At 41.3% G+C, this 20550-nt stretch overlaps 1 protein-coding gene across 2 annotated transcripts in view; it reads right to left on the reverse strand.

The window, feature by feature from the left end:
- The window catches only part of HSDL2 (hydroxysteroid dehydrogenase like 2), a 45315-nt gene that overhangs the window by 14181 nt on the left and 10584 nt on the right, over positions 1-20550 (reverse strand). The window contains exons 2-6 of one of the 2 annotated variants that reach the window (XM_070742423.1): positions 18711-18874; positions 17151-17249; positions 16175-16289; positions 8834-8937; positions 1832-1930 (exon numbers count right to left, since the gene is read on the reverse strand). In XM_070742423.1, coding sequence (XP_070598524.1) covers positions 1832-1930; positions 8834-8937; positions 16175-16289; positions 17151-17249; positions 18711-18874 — 581 coding nt within the window. The remainder of the gene's footprint in view (positions 1-1831; positions 1931-8833; positions 8938-16174; positions 16290-17150; positions 17250-18710; positions 18875-20550) is intronic. The other variant, XM_070742424.1, reaches the window with a different exon arrangement.

Consider the following 20550-nt stretch of genomic DNA (forward strand, 5'->3'; position numbering starts at 1 on the left):
TTTAAAAAAATAGGAGTTTACACGGATTCAGAGAAGCAGTTACTGATTAGAGAAATGATATCCGATATCAAAAGGAATAGCATTTAGACATATACCGCTTCACAGTACCACTTTACAGCTCTAAGCAGTTTGCAGAGCCAGCCTATTGCCCCCAACAATCTGGGTCCTCATTTTACGAACCTCGAAAGGATGGAAAGCTGAATCAACCTTAAGCTGGTCAGGATCAAATCCCAGACTGTGGGCAGAAGTTACCTTGGAATACAGTAATGCCTCGTTTTTCGTGGGAGATGCGTTCCAAGACCACCCGTGAAAAATGAATTTCCGTGAAGAAGAGGAAATATTTTTTTTAATGTATTTAATTAGTATTTGCATTAAACAGTCGTTCTATAATGTTTCTCAGCTGGAACTACATGTGATATCCTACCAGTTTCTTTAATAGAGTACAGTAGTACTGTAGAAGAATTTTATGAATTTTTAATGGATTTAAAATTTTCAATGGATTTAATGGATTTAAGGCCTCTTTGAAAACCCGTGAAGTAGCAAATCTGCAAAAGATGAACTGCGAAGTAGCGAGGGATTACGGTACTCCATTCTAACCACCATGGTTCTTCGTCCATCGGGTCATTATTATTATTTATTATTATTATTTATTAGATTTATATGCCGCCCCTCTCCGTAGACTTGGGCGGCTCACAGCATACAATAAGACAATTCATAACAAATCTAATAAATTTTAAAAACATTTAAAAACACCATTATTAAACCAGACATACACATAGACACACCATACATAAATTATATAGGCCCGGGGGAGGGAGGGGGAATGCCTCAATTCCCCTATGCCTGACGGCAGAGGTGAGTTTTAAGGAGTTTACGGAAGGCAAGAAGGGTGGGGGCAGTTCTAATCTCCAGGGGGAGCTGGTTCCAGAGGGCTGGGGCCGCCACAGAGAAGGCTCTTCCCCTGGGACCCGCCAGACGACATTGTTTAGTCCAGTGTTTTTCAACCAGTGTGCCGTGGCACACTAGTGTGCCGCGAGACATGGTCAGGTGTGCCGCGAAGCTCAGAGAGAAAGAAAACAAGAGAGAGAGAAAGCAAGAGAGAAAGAAAGCAAGAAAGAGAGAGAAAGAAAGAGAGCTAAAAAAAAGAGAGAGAAAGAGAACAAGAGAGAAAGAAAGCAAGAGAGAGAGAGAAAAGAAAAGAAAGAGAGATAAAGAGATAGAGAGAGAGAGAGAGAGAGAAAGCAAGAGAGAGAAAGAAAGAGAGAGAGGGAGGGAAGGAGAGAGAGAGAAAGACATAGAGGGAGATAGGGAGGGAGAGAGAAAGAGAGCAAAAAAGAGAGGAAGGAAGGAAGAGAAAGAAAGAGGGATGGAGAGAGAGAGAGAGAAAGAGGAAGGAAGGGAGAGAAAGAGGGAGGGAGAAAGAAATAGAGTGAAGGGGAGGAAGAGAGAGAGAGAGAATTTTTTTGTCCAAACTTTTTTTAGCCCCCCTCCCCCCCGCTCAATGTGCCCCAGGGTTTCGTAAATGTTAAAAATGTGCCGCGGCTGAAAAAAGGTTGAAAATCACTGGTTTAGTCGATGGGACCCGGAGAGGGACTTAACTGGTTGCTGGGGTTTGTGCGGCAGAAGGCGGTCCCCAGAGATATTCTGGTCCGATGCCATGAAGGGCTTTATAGGTCATAACCAACACTTTGAATTGTGACCGGAAATTGATCAGTCAAATGCAAGTGAACAACTGAAGGAATGAGATTCCAATCCAAATTTAGCACATTAAAAACCAGAAGCAGATCAGTTAACCTTTCAATAACAACAACAATAAAAGCAAGGCTCATACCTGTTTGAGGCCATAAAGCATTAACAGCAACTTCTCCTCTAAATTCTTCTGCCATTCCCAGCACACACATGGACATTCCGTATTTAGAAATAGTATAGGCTAAAACAGAAGACAAAGACTCAGTCCTTTAGAATAGTTGAAAGTTTAATTTCCTTTATACGCAGGCATAGCCTGCTGCACTTTATTTATTTTTTAAAAAACCATTCTGAAAGGGAGAAAGCGAAGGAGAGACATCAGCTTTATCATTGTGGGAAATAAAAAAACTAGCTCAGACATGCTTCTGATATGATCCACCAAGGATCATCTTATCTGCACTGCTTTTTTGAAGACTTTATTGCAATCCAGTAAATAGAATGTTATCTCATAAATCAAGAGTTCCCCAACCATTCCGGACCGGTGGGGGCGCGGAGGTTCCATGTGAGTGTCTGGCAAGCACATGCACAGCTGCATTTGCGCAAGCATTCATGCGTGCCTGCCACTCATGCAAATGGGGTGTGCATGCACGCACTCGTACAAATGGTGCGTGTGTGCACGCATGCACAAGCCCTGTTTCCATGGCACGGTTGCAAACAGCTCACGGACCACTACTGACCCGCAGTCCAGAGGTTGGGGACCCTCTGCCATAAATAGTAATAGCACTTAAGACTTATATACCACTTCACAGTGCTTTACAGCAGTGTTTTTCAACCAGTGTGCCGTGGCACACTAGTGTGCCGCGAGACATGGTCAGTTGTGCCGCAAAGAAGGAAGCTCAGGTTTTGGTCTCGCACCTTTTTGCTGAGAGAGAGAGAGAAAGAGAGAAAGCAAGAGAGAGAGAGAAAAGAGAGAGAAAGCAAGAGTGAGAGAAAGAGAAAGAAAGAAAGAGAGAAAGAAAGAAAGAGAGAAAGCAAGAGAGAGAAAGAGAGACAAGGAGAGGAAGGGAGAGAGAGAGAGAAATGAGCAAAAAGGGGAGAAAAAAAGAGAAATGAGAAAATGATTGAGACAGAGAATGAGAGGAAAGAGAGAGAAACAAAAGAGAGAGAGAAGTGGCTCTTGATTTAAAGCATATGATAAAAAGCACCCAAAGAATAAGAGAGAAAACCCCCCCAGCTCTCACCTGTTTTTGGAAAGGGTTCCAGAATGTGTACACACACACACACAAGGGGGGGGGGGAGAGACAGGGATGGAAAAAGAGAGGAGAGGGTCTTAGGGTGTCATTTTGTGTCATTTTGGTTGGTGGTATGCTCCAGGATTTTGTAAATGGAAAAAAATGTGTCGTGGCTCAAAAAAGGTTGAAAATCACTGCTTTACAGCCCTCTCTAAGCGGTTTATAGTATCAGCACACGGCCCGCAACAATCAGATCCTCAGTGGATGTTCCTTGACATGCAAGTCTCGAAAAAATGACCAATTATTATTATTATTATTATTATTATTATTATTATTATTATTATTATTATTTAGGTTTGTATGCCGCCCCTTTCCAAAGACTCGAGGTGGCTCACAGAATAGATACAACCATAAGCATGTAGCATAAATCTTATAATTTAAAAAACAACTAAAAACCCTAGTGTTAATACACAATCATATAGTCCAATCACACCATACATCACAACTATTGGTCAGAGGGGCAAGGTCTAATTGCCCCAAGCCTGGTGACTTAGGTGGGTCTTTAGGCTCTTGCAGAAGGCGAGGAGGGTGGGGGCAGTACAACCTGATTCCAGAGGGCTGGCGCCACCGCAAAGAAGGCTCTTCCCCCAGGCTCCACCAAACGTCATTGTTTGGTTGATGGGACCTGGAGAAGGCCAACTCTGTGGGACGTAACCGGCCACAGGGATTTATGTGGCAGAAGGTGGTCTGCCTTCTGCCACAGAACTAGCCTACGAAGGGAACTTAGTTCTTGACACCGGAACCCAGTTTTGTAACTGCGGTTTCAGGCAGTCCTCAATTTATGATCATTTGCTCAGCAACCATTCACAATGGAAACTAGAAAGCTACTTATGATCAGAATTCAAAGACGGATGAGGGCCCCCCCACAAACACCATGACTGCATTTTGGGGGCACTTGGCAACTGGAGCATATTTATGGTGGTATGCAGCAGCATCGCCGTCGAATGAATGTGATTTACATTTTGACCAGAAACTGGCTCTTACTTCTGGTTTCTAATAAAACCCCTACATTGAACAATGGGTTCATTTAATACCCCGCCACTCCCTTTGCTTAACCGCCGCCAAAAAGATGGTAAAATCTGGCACATGCAATGACTCCCACCTTCTGCTGCACAAATCCCAGTGGCCGATTAGGTCCTACAGAATTGGCCTTCTCCGGGTCCCGTCGACTAAACCATGTCATCTGGAGGGACCCAGGGGGAGAGCCTTCTCTGTGGCGGCCCCAGCCCTCTGGAACCAACTCCCCCCAGAGATTAGGACTGCCCCCACCCTCCTCGCCTTTCTCAAGTTATTAAAAACTCATCTTTGCCGCCAGGCATGGGGAAACTAACACACACCCCAATTGCCAAGGCTGGTGTATGATTTAATTGGTTGTGCGATTATTTTATTTTATTATAAGGGTTTTAAATTGTATTTTAAAATTGGATTTGTACACTGTTTATGTTGTTGTGAGCCGCTCTGAGTCCTCGGAGTGGGGCGGCATACAAATCTAATAAATTATTATTATTATTATTATTATTATTATTATTATTATTATTTATTATTATTATTAATGAATGCCATGGCTTAGGTTCATAATTTGGGACTCAATTATGGTCACAAGCCAAGGACTAGGCGTACTAGCTAGGAGCTAAATATGCTAGATGACTGCATGGCACATGAGGGGGGGGAAGCGCTAAACCCACAGGAGCAGATGATGACTATTATCACTGAGCACAAACTCACATACTTACAATTCCTCTTTGGGATAAGCAGCATTACGAAAAGTTCAATAAACAAGTAAGAAACAATAAGCCACCAAAATGAACATATCAGATAAGAAAAAAGAAAGGAAACATAGCTAAACCTAATTTACACCACCCCACCATTTGCTACCATGTTCTATTCTTTTCTTTCATTGCAAAACGTTCGTGCTTTCAACACTACTTAGTGCACTTCCTTTCGGTTTTCTCTCACTTGGTAGATTTCACTGACTTCCTCTTTCTCGATCTTCCCCTTTCTTTTGACCCATTTACCCTTCTTTTGTCTGCAGGTAGCCTTTGGTTAACAATGGAAATGGGGACTGGAATGAGCCACTAAGTCGGGTAGATTCACATCAGTTTGCAGCATTATTATTATTAGAAACATAGAAACATAGAAGACTGACGGCAGAAAAAGACCTCATGGTCCATCTAGTCTGCCCTTATACTATTTCCTGTATTTTATCTTACAATGGATATATGTTTATCCCAGGCATGTTTAAATTCAGTTACTGTGAATTTACCAACCACGTCTGCTGGAAGTTTGTTCCAAGGATCTACTACTCTTTCAGTAAAATAATATTTTCTCATGTTGCTTTTGATCTTTCCCCCAACTAACTTCAGATTGTGTCCCCTTGTTCACTTTCCTATTAATAACACTTCCCTCCTGAACCTTATTTAACCCTTTGACATATTAAAATGTTTCGATCATGTCCCCCCTTTTCCTTCTGTCCTCCAGACTATACAGATTGAGTTCATTAAGTCTTTCCTGATACGTTTTATGCTTAAGACCTTCCGCCATTCTTGTAGCCAGTCTTTGGACCCGTTCAATTTTGTCAATATCTGTTTGTAGGTGAGGTCTCCAGAACTGAACACAGTATTCCAAATGTGGTCTCACCAGCGCTCTATATAAGGGGATCACAATCTCCCTCTTCCTGCTTGTTATACCTCTAGCTATGCAGCCAAGCATCCTACTTGCTTTTCCTACCGCCCGACCACACTGCTCACTCATTTTGAGACTGTCAGAAATCACTACCCCTAAATCCTTCTCTTCTGAAGTTTTTGCTAACACAGAACTGCCAATGCAATACTCAGATTGAGGATTCCTTTTCCCCAAGTGCATTATTTATTAGACTTGTGTGCTGCCCCTCTCTGAGGACCCAAATGATGTCAAAAACTGGACCACACAAACTAGCAAGGTCCCATCTGTGGGATGCAGGTGGTACCTAAAACCATGCCCCTTCCACACACTCCATTTGTGCTAGAAAACATGAGGTTGTGAGACAGAAATCCCTTCTGGGTCACCTTGAGCCAGTCTTTCCCAGCCCTAAGAGTGGCACATTGGCAAATAATTGCCAAAAACCCTCGCCAAGAAAACTGCAGGGACTTGTCCAGGCAGTAACCAGGAGTCAATACAAGCTGAAACATACCCACATCTCCTAGATACATATCTTGCCTAGATAGCATTCTAGTTAGTGTAATCTTTCTGAAAATTCGCTAAACCCATATCATAATGCTGCCTGCAGATGATGCAATTACATCAGCAAGTAATCCAGCTTTAAAAGTGACTTGCCATTCATCTTTGAAAATAACATTAGCATGACAGCTTAACCAATCCTATCAGTGAAAGGAAGGCAGCTGGAGCTCCCTCCTAGAGCATTAATTGGATTGCTTTGGGTATTTCTCTCAAAAGCATAAGAACTAAATTGCAATGCCATGGTACATGGTCAAGCCATTCCACACAGCGGGGGGGGGGGGCGACATCTTCTAACTTTTGAAAATAAAATCTCACCGGTGACTTTAAGGTCTCTGCAAACAATATCCCACATATAAGAGATTTATTTATTAGATTTATATAATATAACGAGATAATGTAAGAGTCCAGAAAAGTATTATTGTGTATATATATGTGGTTAGATAACAAAGGATTGTAAATAAGAGAAATAGAGAGATATTCAAGTTACATACTTTATGTTGCAGTATTATGATATACACTGCTCAAAAAAAATAAAGGGAACACTTAAACAACACAATATAACTCCAAGTAAATCAATTTTTTTGTGAAATCAAACTGTCCACTTGGGAAGCAACACTGACTGACAATCAATTTCACATGCTGTTGTGCACATTCAACTTTGCACAGAACAAAGTATTCAATGAGAATATTTCATTCATTCAGATCTAGGATGTGTTATTTGAGTGTTCCCTTTTTGTTTTTCAGCAGTATATTTGAAATGTTACAAGCTGCTTTGGGAAGTATATTTAGCAGGTACAGTGATACCTTGTCTTACAAACTTAATTGGTTCCGGGACAAGGTTCTTAAGGTGAAAAGTTTGTAAGACGTAACAATGTTTCCCATAGGAATCAATGGAAAAGTGATTAATGCGTGCAAGCCCAAAATTCACCCCTTTTGCCAGCTGAAGCACCCGTTTTTGCGCTGCTGGGATTCCCCCGAGAGTCTCCCCTCCATGGGAAACCCCACCTCCGGACTTCCGTTGCCAGCGAAGTGCTCGTTTTTGCAATGCTGGGATTCCCCTGCAGCATCACAAAAACACGGAAGTCCGGAGGTGGGATTTCCCATGGAGGGGAGCCTCAGGGGAATCCCAGCAGCGCAAAAATGGGTGCTTCGCTGGCAACAGAAGTCCGGAGGTGGGGCATCCCAGCGGCGGCAGTGGGTTTGTAAGGTGAAAATAGTTTGTAAGAAGAGGCAAAAAAATCTTAAACCCCTGGTTTGTATCTCGAAAGGTTTGTATGACGAGGCGTTTGTAAGACGAGGTATCACTGCATCTCGAACACACCATTTTAACTATAATAAAAGAATGAACAAACTGCACTGGGTATAAGTTCTTGCACAGAGAGTAGTTCACCTGAACAGGTAACAAGAAACTGTCAAAAATATAACAGTGGTGGTGACTGCTTCCTTACCTAGCCTTGTTATTTGAGATACAGGAGGGAGAAACTAGTTAGGAAGGTTCAAGCAAAACCTACAATTGCAGCAGCTAGAACAACTTCCTCAGTTAAGGCCAACAAAATGAGGAAATTCCTTTCTGAAATAGGCCAAATTCCAACATGAAATGGAGTCCCAAGAGGCAGAAGAATGTCATGAACTAATAGCAGCCGTTTCTGATGTCCTTCAAGTTCTGAAATTGAAAAAAAAGCTTGCCCATAAGAGCATTCGTGGACGAGGCTTCTGAAGATCTAACACACTCAATGTCGAGAAAACCTGCTGCCTAAGACCCGGGTACACCTAAAAAGGAATTTTGTATACCATCTCTCCCATGTAAGCCAACAATGAATGCAACACAAAATAGTAAAATACGGTGTAATTATATTAGATCTTCAGCAGCAAAGGGAAAGGATAAGGGAAAAAATCCACCCGGCTTCTACTTTTATATTCTGAAACGGAGATTAAATGGAGGAGTTGCTAATGTGAACACAAAGTGCAGAAAACACAGGGATTTTTATCAACTGCCTTCCAACCTTAACCACTGTCACGTGAGAAAAAACAGGTCCACATCTGAAGGTTCAATTGAACTGATTTACTGCTAGCAAGCAATCGCACTTATATAGCATTTTATAGTAGTTTACAGCACTCTCTAAGTCAGAGGTCTTCAAACTTGGCAACTTTAAGCCTTGTGGAATTCAATTCCCAGAATTCTCCAGCCAGCTTAGCTGGCTGGAGAATTCTGGGAATTGAAGTCCACAAGGCTTAAAGTTGCCCAGTTTGGGGATCTCTGCTCTAAGTGGTTTACAGAGTCAGCATATTGCCCCGAACAATCTGGATCCTGAATTTACCCACCATGAAAGGATGAAAAACTGAGTCAACCTTGAACAGGGCAGGATCAAACTCCTGGCAGTAAGCAGAGTCAGCCTGCAACACTGTGTTGTAACTATTGCGTCACCAGGGCTCTACTTATAATCTATGCCTAGGAATCTTCTCAACCAACAATCAGTACCTGCTTAGATAAGGGTCAACAGTCAAATATGTACAAAGAGCTTCAATCATGCAATCACAGCTGCGTCCTTGAAGTCTTTGTCACCTCACAGACATGTATACAGTTGCTTCCTTCATGTAGAAAAATAATTACTATCAGTGTGCAGGAAAGGTTTACTTACCACAATGATTTTTGAACCATATAGGATTTAAATTGATGGGAGGGCTGATATTAAGGATATGACCGATCTTACTCTTTCTCAAATGAGGAAGGCAAAGTTTCGATCTGAGGAGACAAACACAATGAAGATTTAATAATAGGAAAGTGAACTAATAGGAAAGTGAACACAAGAACAAGGGGACACAATCTGAAGTTAGTTGGGGGAAAGATTAAAAGCAACGTGAGAAAATATTATTTCACTGAAAGAGTAGTAGATCCTTGGAACAAACTTCCAGCAGACGTGGTTGGTAAATCCACAGTAACTGAATTTAAACATGCCTGGGATAAACATACAGTAGTCCCTCGCTATACCGCGCTTCACCTACTGCGGCTTCACTTCATCGCAGGTTTCTGAGGAAGTCGATCGGCAGATTTAAACAGCCCGCCGAACTTGATCGGCAGGTTTTTCAAAAAAATAAATAAATCTAAAATTGTAAATACTGTATTTAAATACTGTATCTAAAATAAATACTGTGTGGGAAGGGTTTATAAACACTTAAAACAATGAAAACTTACCAAACAATTACAATATAAATATTTAAATAAATACTATCAGTCGCTAAATTCCCCATCGCGGATTTCACCTATCGCGGCCAGGTCTGGAATGTAACACCAGCGATAGGTGAGGGACTACTGTATATCCATTGTAAGATAAAATACAGGAAATAGTATAAGGGCAGACTAGATGGACCATGAGGTCTTTTTCTGCTGTCAGTCTTCTATGTTTCTATTTGAACTCAAGTCAGATTTTTACCTTTCTACCACTGCTACTATCTTGTTCCATGTTGGAGAAGGATGAATTTAAATTATGCATCCTATTTTTAAAATAAAAATAAGTGAATTCATGATAATAGTTATAGTTTAACAATTAGGAAATAATCGTGAACATAATTATTTTAGGAGTTCTTTCTAGGCACGAAAGTAAATAAATACCACAGACAACAAACACGAGAGAGCAGAATGAAAACAAGAGAGCTTCTTTATCCATGTGTGATATCTTAATAGCAGTAGAGTTTCTCACTTCTTTCTTTCCAAAATGTCCTGTGGGATCCATGTGTAAGCAGAAACAAAGAACACCAATAACATCTTAAGTAAATGATCTCTCTTCTAGGTAAGGAGGGAACTTCAATATTGTGGGTATGTGGGGTGTTATTTTAAGTACAGTGGTACCTCATGATACGAACTTAATTGGTTCCAGGAGGAGGTTCGTAAGATGAAAAGTTTGTAAGACGAAACAATGTTTCCCATAGGAATCAATGTAAAAGCAAATAATGCGTGCAAATCCTTCAGGAAAATCCCAAACTTTAGAAGGGAGGCAAACAGAGGGCAGGGAGGAGCAGCTAAAGGGGGCGGGTGGAAGAAGCAAGGCTAGGCTAAAGGGTGAGTGGGAAGGAAGAAAGGCAAGGGGGGCGCCCCTCCCTTTTCTTTCTTCAAAAGACACTCTTTCAGTGCCTCTGCAAGCACGCTGTTCTCTGCAAAGTCTTTCCCCCTCCAAGCCGCCCCTCCCTTTTCTTTCTTCAAAAGACACTCTTTCAGTACCTCTGCAAGCACGCTGTTCTCTGCAAAGTGTTTCCCCCTCCAAGCCGCCCCTCCCTTTTCTTTCTTCAAAAGACACTCTTTCAGTGCCTCTGCAAGTACACTGTTCTCTGCAAAGTCTTTCCCCCTCCAAGCCGCCCCCCCTTTTCTTTCTTCAAAAGAAACCCTTTGCTGTTCTCTGCAAAGTGTTTCCTTCTCCAAGCCGTCCCTCCCTTTTCTTTCTTCAAAAGAAACCCTTTGCTGTTCTCTGCAAAGTCTTTCCTCCTCCAAGCCGCCCCTCCCTTTTCTTTCTTCAAAAGACACTTTCAGTGCCTCTGCAAGTACACTGTTCTCTGCAAAGTCTTTCCCCCTCCAAGCCGCCCCTCCCTTTTCTTTCTTCAAAAGAAACCCTTTGCTGTTCTCTGCAAAGTCTTTCCTCCTCCAAGCCGCCCCTCCCTTTTCTTTCTTCAAAAGACACCCTTTCAGTGCCTGCAAGCACGCTATTCTCCTACTTTTGTTAATGCAAAGTCTTTCCCCCTCCAAGCCGCCCCTCCCTTTTCTTTCTTCAAAAAAGGGGAAAAAAAGAAACCCCTTCATCCCAGCAGCAGCAGCTTGGGTTCGTAAGGTGAAAATAGTTCGGAAGAAGAGGCAAAAAAATCTTAAACACCGGGTTCGTTTCTTGAAAAGTTCGTTAGAAGAGGTGTTCGTAAGATGAGGTACCACTGTAATTTTCTTTCTATCCTTTCACAATAAATAAGTTTTAGGCAATATATCTGGCACATGTCTAATGTTTGACTTGCTCCAATATTCTCTGTCTGCGGAGAGGGGCGGCATACAAATCCAATAAATAAATAAATAAATACATTAGTGCAGACTTGATCTCCTGCTTTGTTTGGGGAATCAAACCTCTTCTCTGGTACTGTAACAATTTTTTTTATCCATAGAGGTTGCAACGTTATATTTTTGAAACAGGAGTAGGTTCCGGTTTTCTTTACTGCCGGTTCGCTCAGGGACATGCTTCGTGCATGCATGCACCACTTGTGTGTGCTAGTGCATGCGCAGTGCTAAAACAAATCTTCTGCGCATGCGCAAAAAAACAAAAGGGTGGCACCATAAAACCAGCTTGGAGGTGTGGAAGGCCTGGGTCACTGTTGGTTCCAGCAACTCAGGCCACCAAGTTACTACTGGTTCTTTAGAATTGGTCCGAACCAGGAACCCACCTCTGTTTTAAAAACCACGAAAAACAAATGAAAATTAAATAAGAAAGTTAATTGGGGCAGAAATAATAAAAATAAAAGCATGGCCTAACTACTGGAAAAGTTGTGGTCCAGTGCAATGCATGAACCATAAATCTATCAAAAGCAAGCAGGCATATTGCAAACTTTTTTTTTCAAGGAACAGAAATAACAGCCCAATGCAATTTCATATTTTTTTCAAAAAGAAAACCCCTTTAAAAGAAAGAGATGGACAGTATCTATGCCGCCTAAACTGCATTGCTGAAAGGAATCTGAGTAAAATTGTACAAAAGTGTAGATGCTTGAGAATATTGTAGTGGGTTGTATACAGTTACATTAACAAAGTCTCCCTCCTCCCCTGCAATAACAGGAAAAAGGTCCCTTCCCCACTTAATATATTGCAATAAAATAAAATTAATATCCGAGACTCCACAATAAAATTATCCATGCTGGGTTTTTTTTTGCTAGTGATGCATTCTTGGTGACTGAACACAAACACAAAGATATCACTAGCAAAAAAATAAAGTAAAATGCCTCCCACACAAAAATACGAAGTGTATACAAAGTATCGACTGAAATCTTTTCAGTTATTTTATTTCCAAGATAATTTATTCTGAGAAACATATAGTCAACATGGTGAGGCCACTATTTTTCTCACTGATAGTTCAATTAATAATGATTTCTATTTCTCTCGTACAAAATTATTTTCAGGCCTGCAACACTTTTTTAAAAACCCGACATCCTTTAAGAATTGTGAAAACACACCTCGTACATTTTGAATGCATTATGCTACAAAAGAGCACAAACATTAAAGGAAAAGTATTTTTAGAAACTTAGGTAACTCTTAGGACACTGGATAGAACTAGGAAGGAAAAAGAGAAGGGTTCTCTGGCAATTCACTGCAACCAACTTGCAATGGCCAACTCATCATGGTCAACTCGCTACAGACCACTGGTTGGTGACCGCTGCTTTAAACCATACTAGGAAACATCCTTAAAAATGACAACTTTTGGACTATTGCCAAGAAAACTGGATGGATTGGTCCAATACAGAAGGCAGACAAAATGCTGCAGTATATATAGACTGGCAGATGAAACCACACAAAGAAAAGGCAGTGTTAATTTAGCAATCTGGGCTGCCCTTTTTACCCATTTATGAAACAGAACCGTTTCACTTATAAATTTCCTAAACTTCATGTCTGGTGATAGAGCACGGAAGTGTGGAAAGAGTTTCTCCAAAATGTGTTTTCATTTATTTACTGCTAAAATATATTAGTCATCTCGCAGCCGCAGTGCAAAGAGTGATGAATAAAAATTAGCTAATAATACATACAAAAACACCAACCATGAAAAATATATACAAAAACACCAAGCAATAATTTGACAGCTGTTACCCTGAAATAAGAGAGTGGATTAATAAGTCATATTGCAGACAATTAAAAATAAAACTCTCCCAGAAAGAAAAGATTTTCGCCTGGCTTCTTTTTTTTTAAAAAAAAGAATTTTTATTATTTTTCTTTACTATACATAGAAACATAGAAGATTGACAGCAGAAAAAGACCTTATGGTCCATCTTGTTGCCCTTATACTATTTCCTGTATTTTATCTTAGGATGGATATATGTTTATCCCAGGCATGTTTAAATTAAGTTACTGTGGATTTACTAACCACATCTGCTGGAAGTTTGTTCCAAGCATCTACTTGTTCCAAACATCTATTTATATACCGTACCTTAATTTATAACAAAATATACATAGTTATACATTTAATAAAACATAAACCAACATCCTAATTTGCACCTTTTATACTTTTATTGCCTGTCTGCTTTTCTCTGTATTCCATATCACTCCCCCTATCTCTCTCTCTTTCTTCTACCTTTTTTCTCCTTTTTTCCCACTTTCCTACTTCTCTCCTCTTCCCTTCTTCCTTTCCTTCTCTACTTCTTTTTCTCCTTGTCCTTTCCTGAGTGTATCTAGTCACAATCCATCTTATAGTTAACAGACTTATATAAGTTAGACTTAACTTATATCCCTAAATCCATTTAATTATCGGTGCAACTTCCCCTCCCCCGGTATCCATATCTATACATATATCTTATTTTTTCCTAGGTACAGTGATACCTTGTCTTACAAACTTAATTGGTTCCAGGACGAGGTTCTTAAGATGAAACGTTTGTAAGACGAAACAATGTTTCCCATAGGAATCAATGGAAAAGTGATTAATGCGTGCAAGCTCAAAATTCACCCCTTTTGCCAGCCGAAGCACCCGTTTTTGAACCCCACCTGCAGACTTCCGTGTTTTTGCGATGCTGCAGGGGAATCCCAGCAGTGCAAAAACGGGTGCTTTGCTGGCAACGGAAGTCCAGGGGTGGGATTTCCCAGTGAAGGGAGCATCAGTGAAATTGCAGCATTACAAAAACACCAAAGTCCTCAAAACCCCACCTCCAGACCTCTGTGTTTTTGCGATGCTGTGATTTCACTGAGGCTCCCCTCGCTGGGAAACCCCACATCTGGACTTCCGTTGCCAGTGAAGCGCCCGTTTTTGCGCTGCTGGGATTCCCCTGCAGCATCACAAAAACACGCAAGTCCAGAGGTGGGGATTCCCATGGAGGGGAGCCTCAGGGGAATCCCAGCTTCGCTGGCAACGGAAGTCCGGAGGCGGGGCATCCCAGCGGCGGCAATGGGTTTGTAAGGTGAAAATAGTTTGTAAGAAGAGGCAAAAAAATCTTAAACCCCGGGTTTGTATCTCGAAAAGTTTGTATGACGAGGCGTTTGTAAGACGAGATATCACTGTATATTAATACTATCTAATTTTGTCACCTGTATCTACCACCTTCAATTTTCTATTTTACTCCAATTTAATCAATGTCATTTATCTTCTATGCATATTCATTTTGAATGAAGCTGGCTGAGGAACTCTGGGAGTTGAAGTCCACAAATCTCAAAGTTACCAAGGTTGCAGACCTCTGCTTTAAAGAGTCACTTGGTGCCCCTCAGCAGACAGCGAAATTTGGAAAAAGGACTCTAAAGATTTTAAAACTTGAATAGAAACACAATGGAAGAAGAGAGATTTCTTCCCATTCCAAAGCATCACTTAATAATCGCAATTGGCACTGGCAATTCTACCTCAAAGCAATGCGATCATTAAGTGAAGCATCACATGACATGCCTCATATGTGAGTTCCATTGTGGTCAATAAGTGAATCACCACAGATCATTATGCCTAATGTCACATGACTTGCAAATTCCACCTAGTTCCCCCATGGACTCCTCATTGGAAGATAGTTTGAAGGTCACAAAAGACTATTTCATGATTCTGGGATACAGATAGTCCTCATCTTATGACCACAAAATCTCTGGTGCTAAATAAGACGGTTGTTAAATGAATTTTGTCCCACTTTATGACCTTTTTGGCTATCGACGATAAATGAATCACTTTGGTTAAGTTAATAACTGGTTGTTAAGTGAATCAGGCTTCCCCATTGACTTTGCCAGTCAGAAAGTCACAAAATAATTGCATGACTCCAGGACACTTCAACCCTCATAAATATGAACCAGTTACCAATCAACCAGTTGCCAGTACTTGGAGAGGGGCGGCATAGAAACCAGATGATCTCAGGGACCGCCTTCTGCTGCACGAATCCCAGCGACCAGTTAGGTCCCACAGAGTGGGTCTTCTCCGGCTCCCGTCAACTAAACAATGCTGCTTGGCGGGACCCAGGGGAAGAGCCTTCTATGTGGTGGCCCCGGCCCTCTGGAACCAACTCCCCCCAGAGATTAGAATTGCCCCCACCCTCCTTGCCTTTCGTAAGCTACTTAAAACTCTGCCGCCAGGCATGGGGGAATTAAGATTCCTTTTCCCCCTAGGCCTTTACAATTTTATGCATGGTATGTTTGTATGTATGTTTGGTTTTTATATTAATGTGTTTTTAATCGTTTTTAGTATTGGATTATTATTGTACACTGTCTTATTATTGCTCTTAGCCGCCCCGAGTCTCCGGAGAGGGGTGGCATACAAATCCAATAAATAAATAAATAAATAGAAATCCAATTAATAAATAATAAATAAGTAAAGAAATCTGAATTTTGATCGGGGATGATCTGACTAGGGGGATGCTTCAATGGTCATAAGTGTGAAAATGGTCATTAGTGACTTTTTTCAGTGCCACTGTATCTTTGAACCAGTAGTGGGTTCTAAATCCCGTCACTATCAGTTCGCGCATGCACAAAAGCGTCCCAGATGGGTAGGCGGAGCCTCCCACCCTTGCTGCTACCGTTTCAGCGAACTGGGCCAAACTGGAAGCAATCCACCGCTGACTTTGAACAGTCAGTAAGTGAACTGTTGTAAGTCAAAGGCTACCTGTCTTGTCTTCCTAACTCTTCCTAGTTTCTCAATCCATTTATTTAATTCAGATTCTTTCTAACCAAAAAGTGAAACAGACTCTAGGGAGCCGCTGAGCCATTCATCTGTAATGATTCTCATTTAAATGCAGGTGATTGAAAACAAAACCTGGGTACATAAATCTCAAAAGATGCATCATCCATAATCACTTACGTAAGGTAAGTTCCCCTTGTGTTAGCGCTCATCATAAGGTCCACTTTTTTCGTAGGTGTCTCCAGCGTGCCCGTTAAAGAAATAGCACTTGCGTTGTTCACAAGGACATCAATTCCTAGTTTTAAAAACAAGTCACGTTAATTTCTGAAAATTTATCTTTCAATCTAGCAATTTGTCTTGGGGGAGGAGTTTATTGTTTAAATAGCTTTTAATAAACGTGTACATTTAGAATATACAGTGGTACCTCATGATACGAACGCCCCGCCATACGAACAACCCGAAATACGAACCCGGGGTTCAGAAATTTTTTGCTTCTTTTTACGAACGTTTTCTGTCTTACGAACCCGCCGCCGCCACCGCCAAGACGCCCCGCCGCCCGGCTGTCGCTTTTTGAAACAGCCGGGGGGCTTCTCAGCGTCCTCCTGAACCCGAATGCCAAACTCGAACTTCCGGCGGTTTCAGCTTCCCTTTGCCCCACGCCGCTTCGCCCTGCCTGTCATCCTGGCTCAAGCGGGCGGCGGCAGACCGCCTTTGTGTTTTTGGCTGGAGGGGGGAGCAGGAGGACCTTCCTTACTCCCTCCCTCCAACGCTTCTCCCAGGATGACAGGCAGGGTGAAGTAGCGTAGAGGAAAGGGAGGCTCAAGCCACTGGCAGCCGCAGACCTCCGTTGTGCTTTCAGCTGGGGGGGGGAGCAGGAAGACCTTCCTGACTCCCTCCCCCCAGCGCTTCACCCAGGATGACATGCATGGCAAAGGGGCGGGGAGGATCGGGAGGCTCAAGCCTCCTTCGGTGGTGGTGGCCCAGCTTCTGGGTTTCTGAGTTTTGGGCTTGCACGCATTAATCACTTTTCCATTGATTCCTATGGGAAACAATGTTTCATCTTACGAACTTTTCACCTTACGAACCTCCTCCCGGCACCAATTAAGTTTGTAAGACGAGGTATTACTGTACTTCAGGACTGAACATAAGCCGTTACCTCCAAATTTCTGAACAGCTAGGACCACTGCATCCGCAATTTGATCTTCTTCCCTTACATTAACAATACACGGTAAAGCCTTTCCTCCAGCTGCTTCAACTGATAAGAAAATCAATATATATATGTAGAGAGAGAGTGTCAGTCAACTTTTTTTTTTTTTTAGAAAAAAGTCCGCTATACAAAATGTGAATTTAATTGCATTTGGAAGAAAGTCCTCAAGCTCTCTAGAGTTTAATGTTACTCCCCAAATTTGGAACCATTCAAAATACAAACTCTGAGATTACAGAATTCTTAAGAGAGTCAACTGCCATAAATCATGATTTCAGTGTTTTTCCCTTTACCTCCTCCTTTTTAGGTTTAGCTCCAAATATTAAACAGTAGTTATACTTTATATACAACAGCAGTGGTGGGTTGCTCCTGGTTTGGGAAATGCCAAATCATTTAAAACCCACCACTGAACGACAGGAAACAAGTCTACAAACTACAACTTATCTATCATTATGCGCTTGCAGCCTCACTGGGATCTCTTTATCCTGACTTTACACATCCTCTGGAGTTTCTTTTTCAGGACCACTTAGTTCTCCAACTTCTCATACCCCTTTTCTTGATGCTACTGTCATTTAGCAATGGTACTTCTATCACCTCTGAGTCTTTTAGTCCTGGTTTTTTTCTTTCCTTTTCTTCTCTCTCTCTCTCTTATACACACAGATTTCATCAGAATTTTCTCACTGAAATTCTGATCATCAAAAAAGGAATAACTTTTTCTGTATCTATTCAACCGATTACTTTAAAATTAATCATAAACCTATTTATATCTCATCATGATATGGCCAAACTGTGGGAAGTTATAATCTGCAGTTTGATGTAGGGGATACTTTCTAGATATTGTGTAAGCATCCCTTTGTGACTTTTTTGGGGTTTATTATTCCTAGTCCTGCCTGAATGGAGTTGTTGCAATGTGCGTTGTACTGTATGCCTTTTGTCTATAACTACTTGTGATAAAGGGATTTCAATATTCTATACCTAGCATAAATTCTTACTGTACACTTTTCTATATTGTTCGTAGTTTTCATAAAGCGACCTGTGTTGTTTGTATGCTTATATTGTTAAGTGTATCAATGTTCACCGAGTGTATTTAGCATTTGCACCTATTTCCTAAACTGGGAGTTATGGTAGTTAGCAGGAAAAAAATTAAATTCCAATAGAGATAATCTCAAGGTCACCTCAGAACTCCCAATACAATACCATAAGGATAAATCCACTCTTTGTTCTTTGTGGTAGATAAATCAAACTTATTGCACAATTAAAATTTAAGAATATTTTAGGCAGGGAGGATGGAAGAGTGAAGAAAAGAGTGGCTTTGAGTTTATATCAAAGTATTCAGCTTTGGGTTGATTTAAGCAGAAGAGTAAAAGTGAAAATGCCCCTTAAGGCAGCAATAGAATTGAAACAAACTGGCCACATTGGTCAATTCAGCTAAAGTATCAATTTCCCAAATGATCTGGAGGTTATAGCAAATATCAGAACTCAGATCAGCCATGTCTCTTTCTCAAGGCTTACTTTCTTCTGCAGCAGTATAGATTGTCCCGGGGAGTGTGCGTTGTGGTACCCCTGTCTTAGCAGCTATAACAACATTTGCCCCATCCTTGGCTGCTTTCAAGGCAATTGCTTTTCCAATGCCACGGCTTGCACCTGTTATAAAGAGAGTGCATCCGGCCAACTTCCTAAAAGAAAGAAAGAAAGAAAATTAGAAAATGGGGAATGAAAGAAGGATGCATCCATGCATGCAGAAAATATACATTTGAACATTAGGAAAATAGAGAATCTTAAATCACAATTGTTTCAAGTATCTGTAAATTTTAATTTTGCAACTAGATTCAAATCCAGCGACAGGGAATGTTTTAGAAAAATGTTGTACTGTATGTCTGCAAACTCCGCCTAGGTATCAAGAAGGGCATCCAGTGAGGGGTGGGTTCTTGATTCTTTTACTGCCGGTTCACTCAGGAATGCACCACGCAAGCACTTCAGGCATGTGTACATGCGCAGAACTAAAAAGAAGATGGTGCCACCTACAGCGCCAGCTTGGGGCATGGCAGGTCTGGGTCACTGCCGGTTCTAGCAACCCAGGCCACCAAGTTCTGAACCGATAGTGTTCTGCCGGACTCTATGGTATGAGTCTCCCGAAAATTCAAGGGTACAAATTTCAGACACATACACACTTGAAAGTTCAAAAACAATGTTCTTTATCACAAAATTCAAAAGAAACAAAGCACCTTTTTTGTATTGCAAAGAGCACTCTTCCCAAAATAACCTTGTAAGCTGTACAATCCCCTTAATCAGTCTTTAAGTACTTAGCTAGCAGCTGTGAAGAAACGTCACAGCCCTCCTTCTTCCACGAAGTGAAACACACACACTTTGTTCTGCTTTGTTTTCAAAGTCTTGAAAAATCAACAAAGTCCAGAAACAGCAAGGCACGGTCCTGAAGAATTGCGATCAGATAATCTTCCACAAAGGCCAAGCCAGCACGCTGCTATTTGTATCAGCAGCTCTAATTACTGGAACGCCACCCAAACACAGGTGGCCTCTCTTATCTCCTGTAATATCTCTTTAATTGGTCTCTTCTATGCATAACTCTGCACATGCTTGGATCCAACACTTCCTCATTCGAATCGACCGAAGATAATGGAGATATTTGATTCAATGCTAAACCCAAGAAACATAGGAACTGTTTGAGGTCTTAAAAATAGTACCAAGAATAATGGGCATGAGCGCACTGCTAGAAGCCAAATACCAAAACGTTCTAGGATTGAAAATTAATCTTCATATGAATCTACTTCTCATTTGTACCTAATGTAGGCCTAGTCTTTATTTCTATTCCTCCTACCCCAAATGCACCAGTAGTTCACAGATTTTTGTGGGGTTAGGGGGGGGTGTCTAATTTTCTGATTAAGATAAATAGGGTGCTTGAAACCTTTTGGAAAATATCAGGAAGATATTAGGGATGTGCTGTCTTCAAACTTTAAACTTCAATTATTCAAAGATAAGTTCTGCCTTTAAGTCCCAAGTTAACTCTCTCCCGGGTTAGCCGGATAGATGGTATGGAAAGTGTGGATGGAAATAACCATTTCATTCCTTAACAAATAAAGATTATCCCAACAGTATAGAATCCATTTAAGATACAGTAATACCCCGTCTTACAAACTTAATTGGTTCCCAGAGGAGGTTCGTAAGGCGAAAAGTTCGTAAGACAGAACATTGTTTCCCATAGGAAACAATGTAAAATGAATTAATGCGTGCAAGGGAAAAAAACGCAAAAAACCATCCGAAACGTGGACTCCAGGAAGGACGTCTTCGTGATGTCAAAGCTCCGCCCATGGAATTCCCTATTGGGATTCCCCAC

Source organism: Erythrolamprus reginae, chromosome 2, assembly GCF_031021105.1.
Source record: "Erythrolamprus reginae isolate rEryReg1 chromosome 2, rEryReg1.hap1, whole genome shotgun sequence".
Classification (NCBI taxonomy): Eukaryota; Metazoa; Chordata; class Lepidosauria; order Squamata; family Dipsadidae; genus Erythrolamprus; species Erythrolamprus reginae.